This window comes from Alligator mississippiensis, chromosome 11, assembly GCF_030867095.1.
Source record: "Alligator mississippiensis isolate rAllMis1 chromosome 11, rAllMis1, whole genome shotgun sequence".
NCBI classification, from domain to species: Eukaryota; Metazoa; Chordata; order Crocodylia; family Alligatoridae; genus Alligator; species Alligator mississippiensis.
The window spans coordinates 58,574,007-58,592,968 of NC_081834.1; the positions used below are offsets into that span (position 1 = coordinate 58,574,007).

The window sequence follows — 18,962 nt, forward strand, 5'->3', positions numbered from 1 at the left end:
CCCTATACAGTGGTAACTGCCCTTCCTTAGGGTCACGCTCTGTGGCCTCAGCATCCAGCAGAGCAATGGCCGGGCTCCAGGGGCCTCCTCATGCTTGTGCTTTTCAGGACCAGGCTGAAAGAAGCAGTTCCTTCGCTTGGAAGGTGGGTCCTCCATGCTCCCCCTCCCTTGACCCTGCTCATCTCCCTGTCCTTCCCCCCCTGGGAGAGTTGCTGTCCTCCCTCCCCCGTGAATGGCGCCCCTGGCTCCAGAGTGCCTTGTGCAGGGAGCTAGACCCGATGATCTTCCGAGGTCCCTTCCAGCCTTACAGTCTATGAATCTATTAAATGGGTTTGGAATCCCCGGCCAGGGAGAGGAATGAGCTTCACCTCTGGGCTTTCCCCTGTGCCAAGGCAAGACCCACTGTCCCCAGGACAGGTGCCAAGCAAAGGCCCCGCAAGCACACGCCAGGCCCTGAAGCTCTGCCAAGAGAACCCTCTGGGTCCCAGTTTCCTAGTAAGTGCTGTCCAAAGAAGCGGCTGTTCACATGTGGCTGAGCCTGGCCTCCTGCCAAGCCCCACATGAGCAAAACCCTTCCCACAACCCCAACCACTTCTGCTTGCTGCCACTCATCTGGATACAAGAAACCTCTGCCCAGCCCACCGTCCCTGCAGTCAGGGAGTGTCTAGGGCAGGGGGGACAATTCCTTGTGCTGGAGGGAGCTTGGGTGAGCTGGGCCAGCAGCACCCCCACCCCCCGATCTCCCCAACTCCCTAAGTGCCCCCAGCCCACATACCTGCCCCCACATAAGGGCAGAGGAGCTGCTGCTCCTGTGCCCCAGGTGCTCACACAGGAGCCACCTCTGCTGTGCCCAGGAGGACCTGCAGGCAGGGCCAGGACTGGGGCTAGCCCCGCTGCCCACCCTGCACCCCCCACACCTCACTGGGGCAGGCAGCTTGGCTGCAAGTGGAGCCTGTCCACACGGCCACCCCTGCATGCGGGTCTGGGCCATGGGGGTTTCCTGCCCTGAACGAGGCAGCAAGCGCGGCCCAACCCAGGGCTGCCTGCATGGGGTCTGTGTGTCGGGGCAGGTGCTCGTTTTGGGGAGCTGGAGTTGGGGCCTGACAGGGGAGAGGCAGGCCCTGCTCCCGGGGCTGAGGAGTGGATGGGGGCCGGGCTGTGGGGGAACAGGGGGCCCAGTTGCAGGCCACCTCCCTTGTGAGACTGGCCTCAGTCCCAGGGTGGCTACAAGAGCAGGGTCAGAGACAGATGCTTGTAACCCCACTCCTTCCTACGGCTGTTCTGGGAGAGGCACAACTGTGGCTCCTGCCTCCAGTCTGGAAAAGCAAAACCAAGGTCCCTGTGGTTGCTGCCCTCGGCCGAACCCCAGCTCACCCCAGCCCCTCGGCAAGGGGCGCCTTTTCTCTGCTCAGGTCTGGGAAGCCAAATGTTTCTCCATCCTTGGGGGTGTTGGTTGTAGCCATGTTGGTCCAAGGACATGGGTAGACAAGGTCTTGGGGGTAAATCCAATATCTTTTATTACACCAAATAAATAGTTGGTCTAATAAAAGGAGCCCTGTCTCTGATCCTCTGGCTGCAGTCTGCCAAGTGCTGCTGGCTCTGCAGCCAGGGCAGCCCTGGCAGAGCCAACTGCTCGCTCCACAGAGCCCCGGGCAGGGTCATGCATCTGGGCTGTGCTCACTTCTTTCGAGCCAGCCCAGACAACTGGAACCAAGCACAAGAGCCCACTGCTGAGTGCGGGTTACTGAGGGGGCTAGGGGCATTTCCCCACTGACTGCCCCCTCTCCGTGGGCTCAGCTGCCCCAGGGGCAAATCTCCATTCACTCCCAGGCAGTGCATCTGTTCCAGGGGTTTGCACTGGAGTCATGCACTGGGCCAAGAACACCCCATGCAGACAAGACCAGGGGCACTGCTGGGACAGTGGTCTTCTGCCCTCCAAGTATTGCACAGTGAAGAGCGGGAAACACCAGGTCTCCCTGCAGAGCCTGCCCCATTCACAAGAGCAGGGTTCACCCACCCCACATTGCTGACCTGGGGCATCAAAGCCCCTTAAGGATGGACCTATCGATCTTCCCAGACCCAGGCACAGGTCTCCCAAGGCAGGCCCAGGACACTTGCTGGGCTCTGGGAAGCGTGTGGGCACTGCATGGACAGAATAGACCAACCGTAGCAGAAGAAGCTGCTGCACAAGGCTCAGTGCCAGGGAGATCGACTGAGAATCCCAAAACACCCTGGGCCTGGGATCTCACATGGCTCAGAGACCAGCCCTGTCCAGGGCCCAGGGCGTACAGAGTGTGCTGGGCTGGGAGCAGTGAGGGGTGAATGCAGCAGGGATGCACTGAATCTTGCTGGTCACAAAGCCCACCTTCAGGTCACCAGGATGGTGGGAGCAGTGGCTGTAGCAAGCAAAGTTCTCCAAGGAGGGCTCTGGGGTCACTGATATGGGGTCAGGGTCACTCACCTGTGTGTCCTCGGGCTCTTCTGAACTCTGGAATCAAGCAGCAAAGAGAGAGGTGATAATTCACACAGCAGAGTCACTGCAGCATGACCCAGTGCAGACACTGGGACAAATCCTGCTGTCCTTACTTACCCAAACGCCTGAAACTGCCCAGGAGCTGGGGCAAGATAAGAGTCAGTGCTGCAGTGTTTGGTCTCTGATCCCTGCGGCAGCTGATGGAGAACTGAGCCATTCCCAACACAGGGAGTCCCAGAGTGGGGGTCCCCAGGGCAGCTCAATCCTCAGCAGCCTGGCCCAGAAGAGGGGGCCCTGGTCTGTCTGGGTGAGGAAATCCCAGTGTCACATCCAGCAGCACTGTGGGGTTTGGTGTCACTGTGCAACTGTTCCTCTTCCCTGCCCTGATGTTTGGGGTCTCGGTTCTCAGCCTCCCCTTCTCAGCAGCCCCCACTTGGCCCCTCCATGTGTCTGGGCATTTGAGTCTCCAGCTGCTGACATCTCACAGTGACAGGTACAGACCTGGCTGTTTAGCAACAGCTCTATATCCGCTCCAGGCCTCCTCCCCACAGAGCCTAGCTCTGCCCTGTCTCACCACTGACAAGGATGGGCAATGCTCTGACTGCCACACAGTAGTCGCCACTGGGGTCTTGATTTAACATTGGCACTGGTAAGGAGGAGTCCCAGAGCTCTTCCAGGTGCTGCCATTCCCCTAGAGAGCTGCTGAAGCTGGAAACTAATGCACAAACTGCCTGAGTCCCCGGGGCTCAGCTGGGCTCAATTAGACATCCTCCCTGGAGGCCTGGGGCACTGAGGATCTGGCCCTGAATCCATCTGTGGTAATGTCTCACATCTGACCAGCCAAGACTCTCCCGAAGGACTCACCCTTCTGCCACACTGGGGATGCACTTGTTGGGGCTCTCCTCCAACACAGCTTCCCCTGCAGGACCCTCTCCCCCTTCCCCTGCCTCTGCCCCAGTACAATGAGACAGCAGCCCTGGAAGTGCCCCATACCCAGGAATCTCATCAGAGCCTCCTGCGGCTTGCTCTCCCCAATTCTCCTGTCCTGCCCAGGGAACGTGGGGGCTGGATGCAGAGGCATCACCTCCTCAGCCCTGCAGAGAGGTAGAGAGACACAGAGCAATTATTCTTCTCAATCCTCAGCCCCAAGTTCCCACATCCACAAGGCCACAAGAGGAAATGGGTAGGAGCTCAGGCCACAGGGTAGGGCCTCTGACAGGCCAGTTGGGGGCTGCACAGCCTGCTGGCTCCCAGCCCTGTGGGGCAGGAAGGTGATGTTTGTACTCAGGTTTCAATCTGAGTTGCTCCAGCAGAGCTCAGGCAGCAAACCCTTCTTGTGCGGCCACAGCTCACACCAACAAAGCAGCGCTGTTTCCTGTATGGCTTGTACCAGTGGGACTGTGCAGGGGTTGGAGATGTTCACACCCCTAACAGGCCCTGGCTTTGGCCCATCCACAGAGAAAATGCAGGCCAGGGAGTGGCAGCCTGAGTGAGCCCCCTTAACGTGGCCTGACCACAGGCCTCTCTGAGGCATGGAGGGGCTGCTCCTGGACTAAGAGGGGCCCATTCTCCAGGCCCAGCTGCCCTCAGTCTCATTCCCAGTCTCCAAGGGGCCTGGTCACTGGTGAGGTCTCTGACCACTGACCCTATCCCACTGGGGCTTGGGGTAAAACATTTGGTTCCCTCCCCACAAACCCCAAAGCCCTTCATGGGACAGACTTGCAGCCATTACAGAGGCCAGATCCCATCCAGGCCACCAGGAGGGGCTTATTCAGCTCAGGACTGTGGGGCAATCCCTTGCCCAAGCTGGGTCACAGGGTGGCAGCAGCATCCTGAGGGCCACAGGGATGGTGGAGGCTGGATCCAGAGCAGAGACTGCTCCACAGGCGAGAGCTGGCAGCTGAGGCCGCAGCCTAGTCCTGGCCAATGCATCAGGAGGGATGAAATTAAACCCAAACGTACCTGCTCACAGTGCTTCTGACACCCTGGAGGGGACAAGAAACAGAACAGAGAGTCACTGCCACAACCCAGCCCAGCCCGTCCTTGTGCTACCAGAAGCACAACCCCTCTCACACCCGCTCCTCTGTGCTGGGACTAGGACAGGAGCAGCCTTTCACTGCTCTGCTCTGCCTCCCAAACTGCCCCAACCCCTGTCTTTTTCCAGCTCTAGTGCAGGAGGCCTTGCATGCATGCATCCTGATGCACCCCCTATCCTGCATCAACGTAGGAGCTCCCTGGGACTCAGAAGCCATCACCTGTCTGGGCGGGGCACTGGGGCACATCTGACCCAGTCTCACCTGCAGGAGCTCAGGCGCTGGCTGCTGACACTTCCCTTCCAGCTCCGTGATCAGGGCGCTCAGGCGGGCAGTGTCCTTGCACAGGCCAGTGGCATTTTCCTCCCTCCTCCTCACAATCTCCAAGCCCAGCTCTCCCAGCCAGGCCATCAAGAGGCACTTGTGTTCATCCAGGAGCTAGTGCAGCCCCTCACTCACACTCGGACAACACCAGCTGTCTCTCCAGCTCCGTCTGCCTCTGAGATGGGCAGGAAGACACAGGGCAGGGCAAGGCAACAACAGAAATAGAGCAGGGTCAGGGGAGATGGCACCATGTCTTTTTGGGGTTGCACAGGGTGCCTCATTCCAGCCCTATAAGGCCCAGCTCAGGGTGTTTCTGGGGGGATGTGACTCCTGCACATCTGCGAGGGGAGCTCTCTGGCTGCAGTGGAGATGCCACGTGCCAGGGCTTTGCAAGGCAGGACTGACCGAGCAGCACTGTCTCAAACTCATTCATAATGAATTGTTTGTGGTCAAGGGGCTACTTGACTGCCCCAACTCATCCATGAATCCTCATTAAGCTTTCTCTCAGCCAAGGACCCTGCCTGACCCCGAGGGATGCCCAGAGACCTCTCCAGGCCTGACCCCATCACCAGCAGAAACCTCTTACACCCCAGCCTAACCTCATTGAGTCCAGTGCATGGGATGCAGTTACATTGATGGGCAGTGCGTGGGCAGCAGTTGGCAGCAGGACCGGATGCTGCTGTCCTTACCTCAGTCTAAACCTTCAGGATCCTCCCGATTTCAGTGCCTCCACTCCTGGTTTACACGAGGGAAGTGAGAGTGGAGTCGACCCTGCAGCATCTACCCCAACCCAAACCCTTTTGCTGCCTCAGCCCTGAAAATCTTTCCTCTCCTCCGAACTCCACAGGCACAGAGCAGCGGAGACCCCCACCCTGCTACCACTGCTGCCCTCCCTGCGCCGGGCACCTACCAGGAGCTCTTTACTCTCCTGCTCCCATGCACATTTCAGCCCCTGCAGCTCCTCTCTCTGCTTCCTCAGGCTCTGGATTCGCTCCTGCAAAGACAGGAAATGGCTCTGGTGCCTGGTCTGGGTCCCTCGGTTTGTGCCCTGCAGTAAAATCCTCCCTGCACAGAGTGAGGCTGTGAGAGCACTTCCCACAGGTCTGAGCCACAGAGCAAGCGACTCCAGCTGTAAGGGGACTCCCAGCCAGGGAGGTGGACCTGCCCCGTCCCTCCCAGACCCACTGTCTCCAGGCACGTGTCTGCACTCCGATCTCGGCAGCGGAGCTGACCCTAGGGGGGTGCAGGGCCCACAGCAAATCAACCTGTGTGGGGTCCCCTTAACACTGCGTGGGGCTGTGGTACAGGCATGTAGGTTGTAGCCATGTTGGTCTAAGGACACAGGCAGACAAGGTTCCTTGGGTGAATCTGATCTCTTTTATTAGACCAACCCAAATAGTTGGAAAATAATTATTAAGCAAGCTTTCGGGTTCAAAAACCCTTTGTCAGGCTAAGGAAGTTTCAGCAGTTGTTGTGCGCTCTTCCTGGATGGAATGAAAAGTGAAGGAGCCAGAGGCTGGGCCTGTCTGCACACAAGACAGGTAGTCAGTGAAAATGTAGACTGAGGAGTCAATGGGTGAGAGACAGGCGGGGGGGGGGGGGGGGGGGGGGCGGAGAGAGAGAGACAGAAGGGGGATGAAAGTGGAGAGATACCTGGGGAGTCAGATGTCAGGCAGGTTATAATGTGTCATCAATCCAATTTCTATAGTCCATGATATTCAGTATCCAGGAGGCTGATGAAGTGGAGTTCACAGGCTCGTCTGTGGGAAGTGTTGTGTACGTTTCCTTTGAGGATCGGGACTGCAAGATTGGAGAGAGAGTGGTTTTCTTGTTAGAAATGTGCCCCCACCAGTGATTGGGTATTCCTGCCTTTGATGGATTTCCGGTGTGCGTTCGTTCTGGTGCGCAGTTGTTGTCTGGACTCCCCACGTATTTTCCATCAGGGCATTTGGTGCATTGGATGAGATATATCACATTTCTGGAGGTGCAGCTGTAAGATCCAGGGATGCTGATGGCTCTGTTGTGGGGTGTAGTAATAGTGGGGGTGGTGGAGATGTGTTGGCAGGTTTTGCATTTCTTGTCCTGGCACGGTCTGGATCCTTTTGGTGTGGTCTGGGCTTGAGGAAGTTTGCTTCTGGTGATGAGGTTGGCGAGGTTCGGTGCTAGTTTGAAGGCTAGGATGGGCGGCTCTGGGAAGATCTCTTTAAGAATTGGGTCTCTTTCTAGTATGGGTTGCAGTTGTTTGAGGATTTTCTGTACGGGTTCAAGGGAGGGGTGATATGTCATAACCAGTGGTGTGCGATTTGTGGGGGGGTTTCTTCTGTACTGCAGTAATTCTTCACGTGGTATCCGGGTGGCTCTTTCAAACGTGCGATCTCTCTCTCTGGAGGAGTGTCCTTGCTGGGTGAAAGCCTTTTTAAGATTGGTGAGGTGGCGATCCCGGGTGTGCTCTTCAGTACAGATGCGGTGGGATCTGAGGGCTTGGCTGTATATCACAGGTTTTTTGGTGTGTTTCGGGTGATTGCTGGTTCTGTGCAGATATGTATGTTGGTCTGTGGGTTTCTTGTATACTGTGGTCTGTATTTTACCCTTCTGGATACTGACCATCGTGTCTAGAAAGGAGATGTTGGTGCTGGAGTATTCTAGAGAAAGTCGGATGGGGGGATGGGGATTGCTGAATTTCTGGTGGAACTCAATCAGAGATTGCAGGTTTTCAGTCCAAATGATGAAGATGTCATTGATAAGTATAGCAAGGGTTTGATGGTGCAGTTCTTGAGGAAGTCTTCTTCCAGGTGGCTCATAAAAGGGTTGGCATACTGTGGGGCATTTTAGTGCCTATAGCTGTTCCCATCGTCTGGAGGAAGTGTTGGTTATTAAAAGTGAAATTGTTGTGTGTGAGGATGAAGTGTATAAGGACAGTAATATCTTTGGGTCTGTATTCTGAGTTGTAATCTTGTTCCTGTAGATATGTACGGCAGGCTTGAATGCCATCCTGGTGTGGGCTGTTGGTGTATAGGCTGGTAACGTCCATGGTGGCTAGGAGGGTGTTGCTGGGTGGGTGGTCTATGCTTTTAAGTTTCTGTAGAAAGTTGGTAGTGTCTTGGACAAAACTTGCTGTGGGGCTGTGGTACGCCTGCAAAGCGGGGGGCTCCGTGCTTCTTCCGCGGCGCGGGGCTGAGCTCCAGGCGCGCCCTGTGGGGCGGGCTGCGGCCGCTCTGCCCAGCTCCGTGGGCCCCGCAAAAGCACGGCTGCCTCGATCCCTGTGCCCTAGGGGTGGCTCTGGCAGCACTTCCGGGCTCTGGTCCCATCGCTCGCTCACACATGGGGTTGCCCGACTGCAGAGCAGCTGGAGCCGTCGGGGTCGTGGGACAGCTGTGCCCTGCCCCGCCCCGCAGTGCCAGCGGGCAGCCTCCCCGACGGGAACCGCAGCGATGTCCGCGCGCCCGGGTCTATCGCAGCCCAGGGACGGGGCTTCGCCCGCCTGGCAGAAGAGCTTCAGGGCGTCGGGGCGCCTCCCGCGCACGCGCTGCCCGCCGGCAGCCTCCCCGCTTCCGCAGCTGCGCCTGCCTCGGGGCGCAGGTCTCTCGGCGGCGCCGTGCCCCTTCCCCGGGGGCGGCAGACCCTTGGCCCCGCTGCCCCAGCGCTGCCCCGTGCAGGCGCGGCCCAAGTTGTTCCCGCAGCCAAGAGCCCTCGGATCCGTGAGAGAGTGCGGACACGGGCTCCTGGAGGTGCCCGCCAGCCCTCAGCCGCGCTGCTCCGCGGGGGCCGCTCCGCGACGGGACGGGACGGGCTTCCCTGAGCAGCAGCCTGGGGCAGGGCTCGGCCGAGGCGAGCGACCTCTCCGCCATCTTTGTTGAGGGAAACGCATGTTGGCGCTTCTCCAAGGCGTGAAGCCAGCACGGCGCCATTTTGGAAGTGGTCAAAGCGGGGGCTGGGATGTTTCTCGTTAGCTCCAACAGGAGCCGGGTGGGGGAGGGGGCGAGGGCGGGGGCCGGCGGGCGGCGCGTTGTTGCTGTGGGGTCTCGTCCAGGGGCTGCGGCTGCGGCGCCCCCGTAGCCCAGCGATCCGGCCCCGCCCCCCCAAGCCCGGTGTCCGGCCCCGCCCCTCCCCCCCGCCGGGGTTTCCAATCCGGTCCTTCCTGTCTCGGGCCGGGATCGCGCCCTGGGTCGGGCACGGACGGACCCGCGGGGCCGGGCTGCAGCCCCCCCGGGCGGCCAGGTCAGGGGGCACCTGGGTCGCCGGGCCGGGTGTGGGGGTGCTCGGGCCTGGCTGGCTCGAGTCGGGTCCCCCCCCCGCCCGGCCCCGGGAAGTGGGGGGAGCACTTGCGGGGTGTCGGGGAAGGGGGCCTTGCCGCGTGCGGCCCTCTAGGAAGGGGGGTCTTGGGGCCCGGGTTTGGGGGCAGGGGACCCCCCCCCCCACCCAGGCCGGAGGGGCCGGGCAGGAAATTCCCCGCCAGGGCGTGTGCTGGGCCCGGCTCGCCCCGCGCCTCCCGCCCCGCCCGCCCCGGGGTGCTGTGTGCGCTGTCCCAGACGCGCGCACGCGTGTGTGTGTGTGTGTGTGTGTGTGTGTGTGTGTGTGTGTGTGACATTTGCGCTGCGTGTGCTGGTTGCGGGGGGGCCGAGACCTGGGTTCTTTGCGTGCGTGCGCGTCTGTCCGAGAGGCCTGGGGGTGCAGCGGGTATGGGGGGGTGTACGTGTGAGTGTAGGGCCTGGATGCCTGGGGTCTGTGTGTGCCGGTGTATGTCCGTCTCTCTTGGACACCGGGCGTACGTGTGTGTGGCTGTGGAGGGGGGCAGTGCTCTGTGTGAGTGTGGGGCTTGGCTGTCTGGGCTGTGTGTGTGTGTGTGCAGGATGCTTGCAAGGGTTGTGTGTGCGCGGGTTTTTGTATGTACTGGACACCTGGGTTCTTGGCATATGTGTGTTTCCATGTCCCAGATGCCGGGGGGGGAGGGGGGTTGTGTGCACATGTGCAGGTTGTGTGTGTGTGTGTGTGTGTGCATGCACCCACGTCCATCCTGGACACCTAGGTTCTCCGAGTGTTTCCCAGCCCAGACATGACCTCCAGAGGTCCCATCAATCCCTTCTTCTGACCCTGTGGATTTGAACTCAAGCCCAGAGATCTGTGGGTGGGCTGTACTTTGCGTTTCCCCCTGGGTTGCCTGAGGGGGGTCATTTGGGAAAGGACCTGTCCCCAGATAACCCCACCCTCTTGTTTCAGGATGCCCCAACCCCAGCTCTCCCCTCACCAACGGGGGTTGAGTTGGGCTGGCGCTACCAGTCACCCCTGAAGGTCTCCCCAGCTGTAGCCCAATTTTGGGGTCTCCTGTGGGGGATTATCCAGGGGGACCCCTCATCTGTAACAGGGGTCTCATTCCTTTCAGGGGATGCCTTGAGCTGAGGACCTGAGCCCGGATCAGCCTGGATTTTGTGGCCCTTCCCCACTCCCATCAGAGGAAGGGAGTCACCACGGCCTTTTCCTGCTTCCAGAGGCTGCTGGGAGATTTTGGGGGGGAGACGCTGAGATTCTTACTAGTGCCTGAAGCTGCCGGAAGAGGCCGGAGAGGGTAATTTGAGGGGCGAGAAACTCTTGGGTTTACTCAGAGGCTACAGCTGCCTGCAGTGACCATCCCTGACCACACGGGCCTGCCTGTAGAACCAGGCTCCACCCACTTCCTGTCCAGCGTCCTTCTAGACATCAGTGGACCGCAGCTTCCCCCCTGCGCCTCAGAATCCAGACTTTGGGGGCCCCTGAACTACCCTCCTGAGCAAGGTGCCCCTAAGACTGTGAGAGGGGTCTGGATTCAGAGTTCCTTTAGCACCCCGTAACCTAAGGAGGCCAGGAGATTAATTTTGGGGGTGCAAGAGACTCTTCTATCTACTCAAGGAGTCTACAGCTGCCTGCAGTGACCATTCCCAGCCACACGGATGCACCAGGTTGTATCTACTAGGACTGCCTATAGAACCAGACATTATCCACTTCTGCATAGACCTCCAGGGGTCCCAATCCCCAGACTTTGGAAGGCCCCTTCTGGCACCTGTGACCTGAGGAGGCCAGGAGATTAATTTGGCAGGGAGATCAAGAGACTCTTGTATCTACACCAGGCAACTACGGCTGCCTGCAGTGGCCATCCCTGGCCATACGGGGAGGGTGGTCATACCTGCCAGGCCTGCCTATATAGAGTATTTCCACCCCTCTTTTCCTCTATGGTTCTGGGCCGGCTTCGAGCCTGGCTCCCCAGCTTCCGTTGGAGGCGGGGAGCCCCCCAAGACCAGCAGAGCCCCCCAAAACCAGGGTGGGAGGTAGGAGGGGATGGGATACTGGCAGGGGACCCCACAAGGCCACGATGGGCAGGTACCCAGCGCCTCCTGGCTCTGGTTGGCTGGGGGGCACCAAGGGGGGAAGGGGAGGGTCTTGCAGCCCCCCGGCAGCCTCCAGCACCCCCTGAGCACTTCCAGATTTGCTTTAATTTCACCCGGCACCTCTTTGACCTAGGGGTGGTCACCTTGCTCTGCGCCTCAGCGCCTGCTTTCCGCCTGGCCCTGGATGTCCTGGGTCTCCGGGGAGTCCTGGGAGTCTGGCTCCACGGCCTGGCCTGCTTCCTGGTCACGGCCTCAGGCCTCTACGCAGCCCTGTGGCTGGTCCATGAGTACCTGCTGCCCTTTGCCTGCCTCTATGGACTCCTCCAGACCTTTGTCCTAAGCGTCAGCCTCCGGGCGGCCCCAGGGGACAGGGAAGACGATGAAGGGGCCCTAGAGGCTGAGGGGGAGTCAGTGGGCGAGGGTGCAGGGGAGACAATGGACTGATAGCCAGACAGCCAGACACTGGTTCTGGGAGCTGCCCCCTGCACTCTTAATTCCTGGAAGGGGGCAGCTGGGAGTGGGGCAGGGGGCTTTATCCCCACCCCTCTCCTCCAGGGGGTGCTGGAGTGAGGTATTGGAACCACTAAGATGTGGTTCAGTCCTGAACCATATCCACTGAGGTGGGGACAGGACCCTTAGGGGTGGCACAGAGAACCCAGGTATCCGGCCCCTTGCTCCCTCTCCCGGAGCTAGGGAGAACCCAGGTATCCAGGCTCCCACTGCTCTCACCCTGCCCCACAACTCCCAGTCCCCTCCCAGAATGGGGGGAGAACCCAGGCGTCCAAGCTCCCAGCTCTTATCCCTGAGCCCCATTCCCCTCCCAGAGGAGGGTGGCTTCCAGAGAGAACCCAGGTGTCTGGGCCCCCTATCCCCACCCCTGAGCCAAGGAAGAACCCAGGTGTCCAGGTTCTAGAATCAGGGCAAGGAACCCCACTGGGGACCAGAGGAATCATGGGAAGGGGGCGGCAGAAGAGATCTGAGGCTGGAAAAGGTGGGCGGGGCTACCCCTAGAATGGTGGCTGTATCTAGCAATAACCTCCCAACACACCAGCAGCCCTCTCCCCCCACCCCTCAGATGAGACCTGCCTATGAGGTAGCGTGACCTAGAATCTGAGCCCTTCACTGAAACCACATTGCCTCGGTGTACCTAGAACATGTTCCTTGAGTTACCTAGAACGTTGCCCTCCACCCTCTCATCCCCCCCAAAGGCTTTGCCCTTCCCTACAGCCTCAGGACCCACCCATGGGAAGTGCCCCTGAGGTCAGGAGCCCTCTGGTCCTATCTGGGACCATGCTGTGATGCAGAACATAGGTGTCTCGCCCCTCTTGGTGTTGAATGACCTAGAACCCAAGCTTCACCTGCTGTCACCCTGGATGGATGGAGATCTCTGTCGAGCCAAGATGGACGTCATCCAGGGACTCCCCCCTACAGCACTAAGAACCAGCGGCCCTGCCCATCTGTCATCCAAAAGATCCACTCCCTGCTTCAAAAAGAGCCTCAAGGGTCCAGAATGCATGTCCCTCTCTGTTGCCATGGTGATCTCTAGAACAGCTTGCCCCTCACCAAGGCTGGGCTGTGATAGGAAGGACATGTCTTGCCTATGCCTGATGCACCCATGATCCCTCTCTGTTGTCATAGTGATGCCTGGAACAGCCCAGCTCTCTCATCAAGGCTGGGCCATGATAGGAAGGAGAGTCCTTGCTCGTGCCTGATGCACCCGTGATCCAGACTGAGCTGAGGAGAGGACATTCTAGAGCTGCCTAAGGCAGCCAGTGGAGATGATCTACAATCTGCCACTGGCTTCCAGCAGCTGACGTCTAGAGCATGAGCCACTGGGACTCAGGTGGGAGCCTCCCATTCTAGACCTGGGATCCAGAACTCACCATGGTGGGAGCCCAGATTCAGTTCCCTATTAGATGGAGGCTGTGTCATGGGATCCAGACACCGGCACTTCTGGGACGAGCCCTGTCGGGAGCCAGAGATAAGCTATGTCTCCTCAGAACTGCTCTAAAACAGTGCCGTGCTCTAGAAACTTGCCTCAGGATTCAAGGAACCTCCTGATAGGGTCTGGAACCAGGTGCCCTTTCCTCACGTGAGGTCTAGAGTCGCCCACTGATGCCCCTGGACACTCTCTGGCCAATCTAAAACATCAGTTGCAGAATAGCCCATTTTTGCCAACCAATATAGAATGGCACCTCTGGCTCTAGAATGGTCTGATTCCTCACTCCAATCTAGAACATTGCAGCTGGCTCTAGAAAGTTCCCCACCTCACTGTCTGATTTAGACCATCTTCCTCTGGCTCTAAAACAGCACATTATGGCCACTGGGTCTAGAACATATGAAGCTCTAGAAAGGCCCGGCCTTGCTGACTGATCTGCAGCATTGTCTTTCTCGGGCTCTAGAAAGGTGCGATCACCTGGTCTGATCTAGAACACCCCCACTGGCTCTAGAAAGGGCTAGTCTCCCTGTCTGCTCTAGAACACAATCTTCCTCCAGTCTTGAATGGTCTGAACTCCCTGTGGGATCTAGAACACCACAGCCAGTGCTGGAAAGCTCCAGCCTTGCTGCCTCATCTAGAACACTGTTTTCCTCTGGCTCCAGGATAGTTTTATTTCTCCACATCGGGATCATTGCAGCTGGTTCGAGAGTGGCTCAATCAACCTGTGTAATCTAGAACATGCTCACCCCCAGTTATGGGATGGTTGGATCTCTCTGTCTAATCTAGCACATTGGAACTAGCTGTAGAAAGACTGAGCCTTACTGTCTGATCTACTCATCAACCCAAGCGCTCCATCCAACGTAGAACGACTCGGCTGGCTCTAGACAGGCCCAGCATCACTGGTTGATCTAGAATATTGTCTTCCTCTGCCTCTAGACTGGTGCCAGCTCCCTGCCTAATCTGGAACATCACAGCTGGCTCTAGGAAGGCCCAGTCTCACTGGCTGAGCTAGAACATTGCCTGCTCTGGCTCTAGAACAGCACCCATCTCTCTGTCCAACCTCCAGCCAACCTCATTGCCACTGCTGTGGACCAGATCCTCCATGTGCGCCAAGACAATCGAGAACCCATCCCCCTTCCCCTCCCTGCTCTATGCAAGGTACCTAGAACCCACCTGATCTAGAACCCAGCAGAGGGGAGAGGGCCACAGATGCTCCTGGGAGGTCTCCAAGGTTGGGGGGGCTTCCTAGCCTGTGTCCACCCCCCTCAATCCCAGTGCCTTCTCTGGGGGGGGGGTCCTAGACCAGTGGGGAGTGAAGGGGGTAGTATTCCCCCAGGATCTCCTGGGTCTGTCTGATGTGAAGGGGCCAAAGGGGGTGGGGGGGAATACCAGAGCCTCTGTCTTTAGCCCCAGCCAGGGGCAAGACCTGGATCTGACCTGGTACTGGTTGGGGGGGGGGGGGGGCTGGGGAGATACCTAGGGGTGTTTTTCTATTCAACCAACCTGTGGTTTATTTAAATAAAAAGGAAAAACCTAAAGATGGCATTGTTGTCACCTGGTGCCCCACACTTCTGACCTGCAGCCCTCTGCATCCCCAGCCAGTGCCCCTCACTCCCAACCCGCAGCCCCCACTGGCCCTACTTGCATCCTGCTGGTACATCTCATACCCAGTCCACCGCCCTGGTGCCCCTCACTCCCAAGTCACAGCCCCCTGCCTCCCCGGGCAGCCCTGCCAGTCTCTCTCACTCCCAAGCCACAGGACCCTGCCCCCTCTCAGCCCCTCTAGTGCCCCTCCTGACCTGGAGCCCTGCAGCCCTGCCAGTACCCTTCACTCACAATCCACCCATTTCTGGTGCCCCTCACTCCCAACCCGCAGCTCTCCTTCCCCAGCCCTGCCAGTGCCCCTTGCTAACGATCCACCTGCCTTTGGTGCACCTCATTCCTGACCTGCAGCCCCTATCCTCCCAGCCTGGCTGTTGCCCCTCACTCCTGACCCAAAGCCCCAGCACCTCACTCCTGACCCGCAACCCCCTGGTCCCTATAAGCATCTCACAGACACCATGATTGCCAGCAGGGAAAGCGAGTCCTTTATTGGGCAGCTCCAGGAACTGGGGTTTGCTCTTTGCTGGGGCAGGGGGTATTGGGATCAGGCATCCTGGAGCTCACAGGGGTCTGGGAGGGGGAGAGAGAAGGAAGCTGCTTAGAATGATGGGGGGCTTCACTGCTGCCCTCTGCTGGCTGGGGTGGTTGAGCTCAACCACCTTAATGCCCCCTACCCCGCCATCAGAGATTCCGTACTCAGCCACCAGGGGGGCAGCAGCAGGCAAGGGAGACCCCTGCCTCCCCCCTTCCCCCCAGATATTACCATGGGTCCGGGGGATGAGGAGGGATGTCTCCATGCCCAGGCAGGAAGCCTGGTCCCAGAAGTCCTCCAAACACTGATTTGCAAGCTGGGGGGAGCGGCCTAGGGGGAGGGGCAGAATCAGGGAGAATCCAGGCTCCCAGCCCCCTTGCTCCCCTCACCCCCCCATTTCTCTCCCAGATAACCCAGGTGTCTGGGCTCCCTCCACACTTACCATAGAGCAGGAGTCGGTCGTAATCATGGTCTGTTTCTCGGACAATGATGGTGTCAGGGCACTTCCCAGCAAATACCCAGGATCGCATCCCTGGACGGCCTGGAAGGGGGGGGCAGGAAGAGACCAAGTCCTATGGGGCAGGGAGCTGTGGGTTGGAAGTGAGGGGCACCAGCAGGGGTGGAGAGGGCAGGGGGCTGCAGGTCAGGAATGAGAGGCATCGCTCACCTTCAGTGTCCAGGTCTGGGTGTCCCTCCTTGAGCAGGTAGGTCCATGATCGCTGGATGCAGACACCCGATTTCCTGGTGGGGGAGAAAGGGAGAGAGCACGAGGAGGAGGGATGGGTGGAGGGGGTGTGTGTGTGTTTGTGGATGAATGGATGGATGGATGTTGTGTTATAGGAATAGGTGGACTGGTGGATGGAGGAAGGGATGGATGCGGTGTGCACAGGGAAGTATAGGGCTGACTGGATGGATTTGGTATGGATGGGGCATATAGGGATGGCAGAAGAGAGGGATGGAGGGTGTGTAGACAGATGGGGTATGTATACGGCTATATAGGAATGGGTGGTGGGATGGAGGGCATGTGTGGGGCTGGATGTGTGGGTATAGGTGGATGCAGGGGTGGAGATGGAGGGATGGCTGGTGCTCGAGTGGCTGCCTGGGGGTGTGTGCGGCAGAGAAAGGGGGGGGTGATACCCACTCCCACCCCACACTCACAGACGCAGCGCTGCCCGCAGGCCGAGCTGCCCAGGTTGGGCGCTGGGCACCAGCAAGAAGATGGCCCCATCCGTGCTCGCAAAGTTCTCTAGCGAGGGGCTGGTGATGGCCGCGGCTCCCACAAAGTGCCAGACCCCCAGGTACTGCCGGAGGGGGGAGGAAAAGGAGTCAGTGCCATCGGGGGACCCCTATCCCCACCCAACTTCCCAGGGCCCCTCTCGTCCCTGTGCCCACCCTTGGGACAGCAGGCACGCAGACCCCCACCCGTCTCCCTGGCTCTTGGGGGCAGGGACCCCAATGGCTCCCCCAATTCCCTCCCGCCCCAGTAGGGAGCCACCTGCTCCTTTCCCCCCCACCCCAGCCCCAGTACCTGTTCCCAGTCTACCCTGCTGGCGGGCAGCAGGGTGGGAGGCTGGCAGGGGGACAGGGCATTGATGAGGGCACCATAGAGATACAGCAGATAGGACCAGACACCCCAAAACATGGCCAGGGGCAGGGCAGGGGGTCCCCTGCACAGACGCTGTGAGTCTGTCCGGGCTGTCCAGGTGACCTTTCCCCCTCCCACGCCCTGACAATCATTAACCTGCCAGGGTTGGGAGTCCGAGGGGGCGTCAGCCAACGGGGAGGGCCTTTCGGGAGACCCTATCCTAACAGGGAATGGGGCTCACCCGTTGCTAGGAGACCCCCCCCCCCCCCGCCCGCCCCATGTGGACACGTGGCCTACCATGACAGGCCCGTGGCCCCAGTAATGGAGGTGGGGGACCCTACAAGGTCCCTCCAGGCCCTCAGGGTTTATGGGGGACCTTATAAAAGTAAGGATAAATCAGGTGGCCCAAAGGGAGGGATTGTTGATGAAAGAGACCTACAATTACACAGGGCAGGGCTGTATCTCCTGTGGTTTGGGAAGGCCCAGTGAGAGTCCTCACTCCTGGGTGCCTGGGAGCCCCTACAGCCACACATCCCCAGGAGGTCACCACCAGTGGGTTTTGTTATGATTATTTTGGTAGACCCTACCAAAAACAAACAAGTTGCCCACAACAAGGATGGCGGACGGGGCTGCGGGGTGTCATTGAGGTGGGGGAGGGGAGTCACTATATCCAACACGGCTGCTCACATGGCTTCACTGCTCTTGCTGTGACCTGGCAGTGCCCTCCTCCAAGATGGCGGACGAAGCCTAGCGCTCCGTGAAACCTTGTTGGGTGCGCTCATGTAGGTGACGCCCATAACAAATATGGCCGCAAAGGCTTCCGCACGCACGTACGAACGAGCTAAGAAGGCCCCAAAAAAAGGGGGAGGGGGGGAGAGACACCGTCGATTGATTTAGGAGACTAAGGCGGAGCCTGATAATATTATTTTCAACCCCAGCGACGTCCTCCCGCGCGCAAGCTCCTGTGACACGAACGCAGCCAATGAACAACGCACCGCTGTCAGCCCCCGCGGGACTGGAGGAAGCCGGCAACGGATCAGGCTTGTCCGTAGGCAGCGCCAAGCCTACCGGGACAGGGGCGGGAGCGAAGCTAGCGCATGCGTATTGCTTGGACGCGTTTCTTGTTACTAGGGCAACAGCTACCCCAGCCCCGGGGCCCCTCAGCGGCTCTATGTCGCTGCCTTTTAAGGTGCCGGCGGGAGAACCGGATATGCGTCACGCTCCGGGAATGAACCCCGGCGCTCTTTCCGAGGACCCAAGAGTCTTGCAAGGAGGACGGGAAAGAACCCAGGCGTCCTGGGAGGAGGGGGTGCAGGGGAAGAGCCACTAATAGCACACCGGAAGTAGCTAAGTCAGGGCGGAAGTAAAGCGGAAGCTCCCAGTAAAGAAGCTTCTGCAATGGGTCCAGCCCTATATTGAGTCCGGGTAGGAAACACTAGGCCAGGAAGGGTTCCGTGGATCCTTTTCTCCCTAGCCTCGTGGAATGATGTGGGGTAGTTCCAAGGGGCAGGGGCAGAGATCTGGGGGGAAAGCCCCAGGAGGGGGCTTCTATTCATCCCCTTCTCCCCAATACTTCTGCCTTTTCTCCCCACAGCTCCTGACCCCCAGTCCTGCCAGAGGGACCCGAGCTGTTCCTGTCCTAAGGGGCCAGAGGGCGGTGGCTCTGATTCATGCAGGCGACAGCAGAGTGTGTCCCAAAAAAGGCAATCTACTGTCCCCTTGCCCCAGGCTCCTTCCAGAGGGCAGGGTTCTTGCTGCACAGCAGTACCTGGGAGTGAGACAGGGTGGGCAGAATACAGCGCCAGGCCATTCTTTCTGGCACACGGGGCCCCCCAAAACATTAGAAAATTAGTATTAATCTGCTCCTGGCAGCCTTTCAAAGATGACAGGAGCCAGGGGCAGCAGGTCCCAGGGAGAGCCTCCCACAGGATCAAGGCTGCAGAAGCAAGTCCAGCGCAGCCCAGCCCTGCCCTCCAGCTCCCCAAGTCCCAGGCAGAAGCCTCCGCCTAGCTGAGGATTCTGGCCTAGGGCTGCTCCTGCCCCCCTGCATTGAGGGAGATAAGGAGGGGGGCAGGGGAGGACCATGGGCCATTGCCCCTGTCCCCGGGGCCGGCC

The 18,962-nt window shown here is 59.3% G+C and overlaps 2 protein-coding genes across 2 annotated transcripts; both read right to left on the reverse strand.

Annotated features, from left to right (window-relative positions):
- Nucleotides 1-220: 220 nt before the first annotated feature.
- On the reverse strand, nt 221-8,819 carry LOC106738317 (uncharacterized). The gene is made up of 4 exons (XM_059714356.1): nt 6,484-8,819; nt 5,741-5,824; nt 4,771-5,005; nt 221-4,458 (listed from the first exon to the last, which is right to left on the reverse strand). Exon 1 carries the CDS (start codon nt 7,435-7,437, stop codon nt 6,508-6,510), a length of 930 nt encoding a protein of 309 aa, XP_059570339.1. The 5' UTR covers nt 7,438-8,819; the 3' UTR covers nt 221-4,458; nt 4,771-5,005; nt 5,741-5,824; nt 6,484-6,507.
- Nucleotides 8,820-15,192: 6,373 nt separating this feature from the next.
- On the reverse strand, nt 15,193-16,979 carry APOM (apolipoprotein M). Its single transcript, XM_014597351.3, has 6 exons — nt 16,791-16,979; nt 16,421-16,563; nt 15,930-16,003; nt 15,705-15,803; nt 15,494-15,592; nt 15,193-15,300 (listed from the first exon to the last, which is right to left on the reverse strand). The coding sequence occupies exons 1-6, from the start codon at nt 16,902-16,904 to the stop codon at nt 15,275-15,277; spliced, it is 555 nt and encodes a 184-aa protein (XP_014452837.1). The 5' UTR covers nt 16,905-16,979; the 3' UTR covers nt 15,193-15,274.
- Nucleotides 16,980-18,962: the final 1,983 nt, after the last annotated feature.